Source organism: Camellia sinensis, chromosome 4 (assembly GCF_055761805.1).
Source record: "Camellia sinensis isolate YWXY chromosome 4, ASM5576180v1, whole genome shotgun sequence".
NCBI lineage: Eukaryota > Viridiplantae > Streptophyta > Magnoliopsida > Ericales > Theaceae > Camellia > Camellia sinensis.
Window position 1 is genome coordinate 9,932,760 of NC_138964.1, and position 9,749 is coordinate 9,942,508.

The following is a 9,749-nucleotide window of genomic DNA, read 5'->3' on the forward strand; positions in this document are numbered from 1 at the left end:
CCTTTGTAGCTAGCACATTCTTAATACTCTCCACTAGAAATGACGAACTTTCGGAGGGACGTTTAGGGACCAAATGAATTTCCAAAAATTCTTGGGATGCTGAGGAGATGATGGCAGTCTCTGAGCTAACTCCATTGCTTTCTCCTTTAAAGCTACATGATAACCCAACTTCACCAAGTAAGAACCCTTGGACTCGAACTGCCAAACCAAAGAGTCCACATTATCCTCTTCTGAAATTGGAATGGTACATATAGCTTTGACTTTCTTTGCTGAAACTATGCAATTAAGGGCCTCAATCTACCGGATCAATCACATCCACTACTCTGTTTACCCCACAATTAACTGGTCTTGGAGAGAAAAGTTTAAATCCAGGAATAGATGGAATCCACTTGTTGTCCCAAAACAAAACTGAGGCCCCGTTGTTGACTTGCCATCTTGCTCCTTGCAACAAAATACTCCTTCCATGAATTATACTAGACCACGCCCAAGAAGCACACCTCCTCTAGAAGCATTAACGAAATCCAAATGGGGAAAATAATTCCTTTCAATATCATAGCACAATATGAGTTAGGGAACTTCATCAACCTTCATCCTTGTCGAGCTAGAAGAGCCAAATTAAACCCATTAAAATCTCTATATCCCAAACCTCCATAGAATTTGGATAAAGCTAGCTGCCCCCAACTCACCCAATGAATTCCTTTCCTTTCGGGTCTCCTTTCCACCAAAACTTACTGATATATGAATTTATCTTATCATAAAATTTCTTTGGAAATGCAAAACAAGCCATCGCATATGCTGGGATTTCTTGGACAACAGCTTTAATCAACACTTCCCTCTCAGCTTGTGACAACAACTTCAATTTCCAGCCTTGTAATTTCGCCAAAACTCTCTCAATAATAAATTCATAAGCCTCTGCCTTTGACCTTCCCCAGAACGACGGTAAGCCGAGATACTTCACCTCAGCCGGTGATGGTCTGAAGCCTGAGAGCTAGCAGATACTGCCCCTTATCTCCGATAAAACATTAGATGAAAATTGAACACTTGACTTGTCAAAGTTTATAACCTGACCTGAAGCTTCACAATAGACTCGCAACACATCCAATGTATTTGTACATTCATCAATATCTGCTCTGAGGAATAGAAGCACATCATTCGCAAACAACAAATGGGAAAGGGTAGGACAATAACGTGTTATTTTTAATCTAGAAACCTTTTTTTATCATGGACGCTTTTTGCTAACAATTTGGAGAGGACATCAGCTACTAAAATAAAAAGATAAGGAGACAAAGGATCTCCTTGCCTCAGCCCCTGAGAAGTAATAAAAGATGCCTTCTTTTCCTCATTTGCAAACACAAATAAACTAACTGTTGAAACACATTGCATAATCCACTAAATCCGTATAGGATGAAAGCCCATCTTCCTCAACAATGCTTGGAGAAAATCCCACTCAATCTGATCATAAGCTTTATTGAAGTCGAATTTGATTGTCATGTACCCATCTATCCAATTAGTACAAACTCACCCCAAGCCTGATGTGTGACCATCCTTATCGATGCTAGTGTCAATACTAACAAACCTTATCAATTTGCTTAAAATACATATTACTCTTTATAGTTTAAAAACTTACAAATACCCTCTTGTTAGAATTTTTTATTTAACAGAATTAACTGAAAAAATAAAATTTTTAACTGTTATCCTATACAATGATAAAATTATCTGAATTATTAATTAAAACAAAATTTTGACACCATTAAAAACTTTTAATTAGTTTGACGATTTATTAATAAAGTAGCTATTTGTTAAGAAAATAAAAATTTTAAGAGATGGAATATAATTTTTAAAATCACAAAATATAATTTGTATTTTAAACAAGAGATGAGTTTCTTTCCAATCCACTTTGTAGATTGAATTGTGATGTTGGGCTCTTGGAGCTTGTCACGGGTCCCATTTCGATGATCTGAACCGTTCAATATATAAAGACTTTTGAGTACTTCATCTATACAAAAAATTATATTAATCAAATATCGATAACCCCTTCATCAAATCATATTTTTGTCAATGATAAATATGATTTACAAATAAATTATTAACAAAAATATATTCCAATCATAAAGTTATCGATATCTTATTAACGTAATTTTTTTTATAAATTGAAATACTCGAAGAATTATACATATTAAATAATTTAAATCATCAAAATAAAATTTGTAATGAACGCACAAGCCCCAACAATATAATCTAATTCACAAAATAAACCAAAGAAAAGTCATTCCCTTTAAACAAACTCGAAAAGTATATTTGTAATTGAAAAATGGAAATTGCTTTGGAGCTCTAAAAATGTAGATCTAAATTGGCATTAAATTGTCTTTTTCTTCCCTTTGTTTTGTCTTTTTCTGTTTTTTTTTTTTTTTTTTTTTTTTTTTTTTAAAAGGGGTTGCCAGCTCAGTAGAGAGCTCTCAATCACTGCCGTTGAAAAATAGAGCCCTGCTAAATACCCCAGTGGGGTCGCACCCCCAGTGAAGTGGCGCGCACCCACTGGCTGACAACCAAAAAAAAAAACAAAAAAGACTTAGACCCCCTTTTGAAAGCAACCCCACAACCCCCTCTGTCTTTCATTGGTAAAAAAAAATTTTTTTTTTTTTTCTTCTCCTCCACTCACCAACCCCCACGTGTGTGTGGGGTAGTGGGGGTGGGAATCTGAGGGGGTCTGTATCGCCACTGGAAAAAAAAACAATTTTTTTTTACCCAATCATGGGCCTCCACCTCACTGAGATCGACCCTCAGTGAGGGTATAAAGCATTTTTGTTGAAAAATAACTTAGACCCCAGGTGGGGTGCTGGGGTCGGCTCCTCTTGAAATTTTTTTTTTTTTTTTTTAATTTTTGACCAATCCCAGTGCGACACGTCACTGAGATTGTCAGTGGGGTCCCACTGGGGGTTTGTAGCAGTTCCCTTTGTAATTTACCGTAGTGTTAACACTATGTCCACATTAGTGTTGACACTCAAAAAATCCACAAATTGCGAGAATTGAAGTGAGTCAAAAGCCGTGCATTTTACTTTTGTGTGTGTGTTGGCTTCAGCTAATGGCTTCTCTCGACACCGATGTCACCATGGTTCCGGTCGGCGGTGACGGCTCAGGCGCCGCTGGACCATCGTCCTCCACCGCCTCAACATCGTCTTCCTCCAAGAAGGCCAAGCGATTCGAAATCAAGAAGTGGAACGCCGTCGCTCTTTGGGCTTGGGGTACCAAACCCTAACGCTAACCCTAGTTTCTTCAATCTGCATATTTATGTGTTTCCATTCTATGTGTATTGACTGAATCGTGTGGTGGATGCAGATATTGTTGTGGATAACTGTGCGATTTGCAGGAACCATATCATGGATCTCTGTGAGTTTGATCTTCACCATTTTATCGTTTCTAATTGATTTGATCGTTCTTTGTTTGTTTTGTTGTATATGATGTTGTGGGTATGTTGTTGATGTGCATTTTTAGGTATTGAGTGCCAAGCCAACCAAGCTAGTGCCACAAGCGAGGAATGTACCGTCGCTTGGGGTATGTATCTTTTCTGAAAATCTCTCTTCTTCTTCTTCTTCTTCTTCTTTTTTTTTTTTTTTTTTTTTTTTGTTCTTTTTAATGGCTTTTTAGTTGGTATAATGTTGATACTTTGAAAATAGATGAATAGAATTCTTGTTTTGTATGTATTTTTAGAAGTTATATATATATATATATATATATAATATACTATATATAAAGTGAAGCCTTCAATGGTGTTGGGACTCTCTGAAATTTTCATTTCCGATGCCCTTCTAGCCTCTTTAAAACACACAATTTTATTAATCAGGTGAATGGGATTCGACCCCAAGACCTTTGGTCCGGAAACAACATCTTTACCACTTGAGCGGCACACAATTTATACTTTTAAATCAAAATCAAACTTTATATTTTGTAGATTTAACAACACTTATCGGGTGAGCACACATCTACTAGTTTGTATATGTATTTATAGACACATGCATATATTTAAACACCTATATTTATGTGCATCTATGAAGCATGGGTACTAGTACGATACAGTATGCTGATACGGTAAAATCCGAAAAATGTAGGGTACGGGTACGACTTGATACGTTTGTAAAAAAAATATTTATTTTTAATTTTGAGTAATGCTGAAATTGATTAAATGATTTAATTTGTTAACGTCCCATCTACAATTAACATTTAATGCCAAAAGTAAAGATATAAACCAAAATTAAATATCATTATATTTAATAACTTACAAACTATAGCTTAATTTTAAAATCATGCTAAGTATCAAACTAAAAATAAAAAAGAAGTCTAGTGAAAGGAATTTTATCTGTAGTAGAAATTTGGATATGTGTTTCATGTACTCAGTATGTATGTAGAAGTACCATACGAATTACCATACACCGGTAAGTAGGGCTGCAAACGAGCTGAACCGTACCGAGCTGAGCTCGAGCTGAGTTTGTTTATCGAGCTCGTTTATTGAGCTTGAGGTCGGCTCGATAAGTAATTGGGTTCGAGCTCGGCTCAGTTCGGCTCGACTCGTTAATATTAATGAAACTTGAGCTGAGTTCGGCTTGGCTCAATAAGATTTTTTTTAATATTATTTAAATAAAAATATTATTTAATGTATAAATAATGTATTGATACTATTATTTATATATTATTTAATATATTAATAATATATTTATTATATAATTTAAAAACGAGCTGAACTTATTCGAGCTCGAGCTCGAGCTCTGCTTGTTTACTAAACAAGTCGAGCCGAGCCGAGCCGAGCTTCTTTGTGAATAGTTCGGTTCATTTGCAGCCCTACCAGTAAATACCCAGCACCCAGCACGGATACGGTATGTTTGTCGTAGTACCCATGCTTCATAGATGTGCATATATGAAAAGTTCACTCTTTTATGCACACAAACATATGTATTCTTGGAAGATATAAGAATGGTTCCAAGAAAGGCTTTCTTGGAGTAGTATTAATATATTGTGGTAATAGAAAGTGTGTAACTGATTTGTTTTACCTCATTTTGTTTCTTTTTCTAACATTGCTTCTTGAGGGTAAAATTTTGAAGTATGTATACCTTGCATGTTAAGAGCTTGTGTGTGTCTATTTATATATATATATACTAGTGGGTGTGTACCTTTGGATCTTAGAGCTGAGAAGAATGTTGAAGCTAATCTAATCATATCATTGAGTTGCTGTTATGATGTTGTGCATGGGTTTAAGGATCACATGGATGATGATGTTTTACCCTGCCATTTGTGACATATTGTTGCCAAGAGCTTGAGTGTATGATTTTGGTCTTTCTTTTATAGTTTGCTTTCATTTTTCTTAAGAATGTGGGGGATAGGAGATTTGTTTGGGGTTAAGGAATTTGCTTTGTCTTAGTAAATGCATGCAACTGTCTAAAAATTGTCAATATCTCGTGGTTAATTGATTTTTTAAGGATGTATTTTTAGTGTTTTGGGTGGTGATTAAGCTACTCAAGGGAGACTATTGAAGAAGATTGTTGGGTATTATGTGTTCAGTGGATTAATAGTTTTGTTCCTTGAAAAGTCATGTGTGTTGTAAATCAACTTTGTTCTAGGAAGCTAGAATGTCTCAGTATGTTGTATTTGTGCAAGTTACTGGTTTAGTGGTTAGAGTTTTAAAAATTGCACCAAGTGCACAAGGTTTTATTGGTTTATTTCCTGGTACTTAAATTTTAGTGATATACATGTTGATGCATGCTTTTATTATATCATTATGGTCAACTTTATTTTGCACCGTGAGCATGAATTTGAATGGACATCTCCCAACACATAGCTTCAAGGTTTAATTGACTTGATAATTGTGTCTCTGTGCTTGAGATACTTGTGTGCTGTTTAGTCTGGTTCTGATATTTGCTGTATGTTAATGATTGAGATATATAATCAATACATCAACCGAATACTGGGTCTAGTTGTCACAAGTTAAGTTTTAAAGTTGGTGTCCTCCTAATTTGGATTTAGTCCATTTTTTGGTAATAACCCTTAAATCAATTTGCTATCCTGTTATTTCTTTTATTTATTTTTTTATAATTATAAAGAAAGGAAGAGCATTATGTCAAAAGTTAGGTGTGTACTCAATCTTTCCTCTCCCAAACACACATTAATGTGTACTAATTGGGCGTTGTTTTTATAAAGAAAGGAAGAGCAATGAAAAAGGAAGAATGTGGAACTTGATTAGACTTGATGACTAATTCTTAGTTTTTTTATATGTAACCCTCAATCCTTATATAATACCCACTGAATTTTTTGATGGACTATATCTATGTAATGCTAAATATTTGCATTTTACTGTTGAGGTGTTCCTTTTTACTCTCTCTCTCTCTCTCTCTCTCTCTCTCTCTCTCTCATTTTTTTAATGGTCTTTTATGCGATTCAAGAATGGACCAGAGTTTACTTGGTGGCACTTGATGCCTAATTCTTTGTTTCTTGATAACCCTAAAATTTCATGAAGTCTACACTGAAATGTTTTATTGACAAATGTATTGTTATTTTGAGGAATTGTGTATTATTATCAAGATTTCAAATGGATGAGTTCTTGGAAGTGTGTAGAGCCATGACTTGGGCATTTATGCTAATTTACGCCACAAAGTTATGCACTGTCACTGAACTGGCATGATAGCTTGTGGGATAAAATTAACCATGAGTTGGTCCTTTTGTTTTTTTTTGAATTTGGCCAATTTTGCCTTGATGCATACGTAACTGGGTAACAAAGATTACTCTCATCTTATAACACCTTTGTTACCTAAACAAACATGCATGGATGATGATCTGTGGTTTCTTATTAACCTTATAAATTTTAATATCATATGTTGAACCCTTTATCTTCATTGACTACCATGTGAGCTGAGTGACTTTGTTAGCCAAAATTGCTCAAGTGACTAGGTCATTGCTCTTTCTATTTTCTTTGGGGTCGCGGAGGAAGGTAGGGGATCCCTTTGATCTTTTGATAATAATATGACTTTTCTTTTTGAGTTTTCCCACTACTTCTTACATTTTAAAACCTTGGTGCGCGTTGTTTAAAATCATTGCAACTTAAAACCTGAGCGTATGTGTGAAATCTAGTGATACCTGAGCGGCACTTCAAGAACTTCCACCGTACCTGTCAATGGAATGATAATCTTTTGCTAGTTTTGATTTAATGGCAACATACCTTTAAGTCCTGAAACATGCTTTTAAATGGAAGGAAAACATATAGCTTTTTCGGATAACATTCATGGTTTAATGAACACTTCTGAACGTTGTTGAGCAGTATTTTGTGCCGTGTTTGGACTTAAATTTGTCAACTTAGGCGTGCCACTTGTGTGAAACACCAATTCCATTACTGAGTCTCCTTGAGATTTGTACTTTGTTCCCTATTTTGTATTTGATGTATTTTATTTATTTCAATACCAAGTCAGACTGGTTATCATTTATTGCTGTCTTATATGTGTTTCTGATTTTGGCTGAAACAAAGTTGGTTTCCATTCCTTCAGGGGTTTGCAACCATGCATTCCACTTCCACTGCATCAGCCGTTGGCTCAAGACACGTCAAGTGTGTCCATTGGGTAAGTTCTATGCCCCCTACTACTACGCCCTGGATTCACATAAATGTGATTGCTTGTTGATATCTTTCTTCTTTCGTTGTGGTTCTTTGTTTGTGCAGATAACAGCGAGTGGGAGTTTCAGAAGTATGGCCACTAGATGCTTTGTGCAAGTGAACAGCTGGTCCTCTCGCTTTCTTCTTGTTTCTCTTTGTGCGAACTTTGATCCCGGAAATCCTTTATAATAATTGTAATATTGTAACCAAGAATTCCAGATTGGATATGCAAATCGGTGCAATATGTAGTTTCATGATCTTCTGCCAGGAAACATCATTGCACATATTTTTTGGTGGGTGAACATCTTCCTTAATATGCTATTCTTGTTTTGCTTATCTGGTGGTTGTAAATTTGGATTTGTAATATCCTAACAACATTGAGGTAATGTTGGTTTACTCTGCAAAGTTTGAGTCTCTTTTGAATGCACTGTAGCAATGTGATGGCTTGGCAAGTAGCTATGTTTGAAAGGAGAGGGACATAGCCCTTGCTTTCCCTTATCTTATGGGTCTTATTGCTGTGTGTTAAGCCAAGCCCTTAAAAAGATTATACATCATGCCTAATGTATAATCTTTTTAAGTTCGCTTAAAATATTTTCTAAGAGCACACGTTAATGAGATCCATATATTTTTTTGTTAAAAGAAGAGCTTTGACTGAGAGCCATTGTTTTGTAAATCATTGGCCTTGTTTGGTGCGGCTTACAGGTGTCCCCGTGCAAGGGTTATAATTTTTGTTTACTATTGTTTTTATTTTGGGAGTTTGTTACAAAATGTTTGTTGCGAATTTTGTTTATAATTTATGAGGCAAAAATAGTATGAATGAGTTAGGAAAAATAGTATATATTTTCTGGACCATTTAATTATTTTTGCAAGACTCATTTGGTTGCACTATAGTTTTTTTGTTTTAAGAAATTAGAAATGAAAACTCGTTTGTATGCTTTCAATTTTGTTCAAAACAAATTTTCACTCTCTTCTCTCACCACCCACCGTTAGCAATCTCAAGCCAACTTCTAGACCAATCATCGGCGAGCTAAGTGACCAATCGGTCTCAGTCAATGTCACTCTGGTCACCTCCGACACTACCAACACATTTGTGTATTCTCTACCATACCACCAACAGCTACTGCAACCTTAGCTAACTAACAAAACATCTTTGTTTTTTTTTAAATAAGTTATAAATACTCTCTGAAATTTGATTAAAATATAAATTATTTTTTGTGATTTAAAAAATTATAAATATTTCTTTATTAAATTTTTTTATTTAACAGAATTAACTAAAAAAATAAAATTCATAATTGTTTTCCATCTTTCTTGACTCTTTACATTTTGAAGAATTCTTCCACGAAGACCCAACTTTGAAGAATCACTCCAAAGGTCTACATCAATAATTGGCGCTCCAACAAAAGAAGACAAGATCCATAGAAACAAAAGAAGACAAGATCCATAGAAGATAAGGATTCTCCTCAGATATCAGAAAAATATACGCCAAGAAAAACCCAAAAAGATTTTGCAAATATTTTGTGTCTGTAATTATTTGAGTCTGTCAGTGATAAGGATTTTCCTTCACTCACTATTTTAATAAAATAGATATTTCTTATCCTGCTTTATTAAAGAAAAGCTGTGAAAATCCTTATACGTGTCCTGTAATAACTTATAGTGTCAAAATTTTGTCAAAAAGGAAGGATTGAATGATATTCGATGGGGCTCAAAGCAGTACCCGATATCATTATCCTAATCATTTATTGATAAAATTTTATCCTTAATAGTAACTCACGTCCAAATCTATGCATTTATGGCATAGTTATTATTGTAAGAGTTTAAGAATCTATAGTCAAGTCTAGAGTTAATAGCCTTTTAGACTTTTGTTTTTGGCCAAAACTTTTGACGTATTGTTTTTTGGACTGTATGTATCAACCTTGTGTATAAATTGGCATGTTTGCCAACGGATGAAGCAGAATGAAAAAACACCACTTCATTCTGCGTTGTAAATTTTTCAACCCCTCTCAAAAACCTCTAAGTGTATTAAGTCTTTCAGAGTTTCAGAGTCTGTAATATAATCTTTGTAAGTATATTTCTTATTAATATGAAGTGTGTGTAGTTTCTCTTTTTCCTTAAATATTTCGAA

General features: G+C 34.7%; 1 protein-coding gene across 1 annotated transcript; it reads left to right on the plus strand.

Moving 5' to 3' along the window:
• The first annotated feature begins 2,862 nt into the window (after positions 1–2,862).
• On the plus strand, positions 2,863–8,032 carry RBX1 (RING-box 1). Its single transcript, XM_028247526.2, has 5 exons — positions 2,863–3,242; positions 3,337–3,387; positions 3,493–3,552; positions 7,524–7,595; positions 7,694–8,032. The coding sequence occupies exons 1-5, from the start codon at positions 3,083–3,085 to the stop codon at positions 7,729–7,731; spliced, it is 381 nt and encodes a 126-aa protein (XP_028103327.1). The 5' UTR covers positions 2,863–3,082; the 3' UTR covers positions 7,732–8,032.
• Positions 8,033–9,749: the final 1,717 nt, after the last annotated feature.

What these genes read in the sequence shown, in the direction of transcription:
- RBX1 (XM_028247526.2), top strand. Translation starts at nt 3,083, where the DNA reads ATGGCTTCTCTCGACACCGATGTCACCATGGTTCCGGTCGGCGGTGAC. An exon ending in GGAATGTACCGTCGCTTGGG is followed by an intron (nt 3,553 to 7,523) that starts GTATGTATCTTT and finishes CCATTCCTTCAG; the next exon opens with GGGTTTGCAACCATGCATTC. An exon ending in ACGTCAAGTGTGTCCATTGG is followed by an intron (nt 7,596 to 7,693) that starts GTAAGTTCTATG and finishes TTGTTTGTGCAG; the next exon opens with ATAACAGCGAGTGGGAGTTT.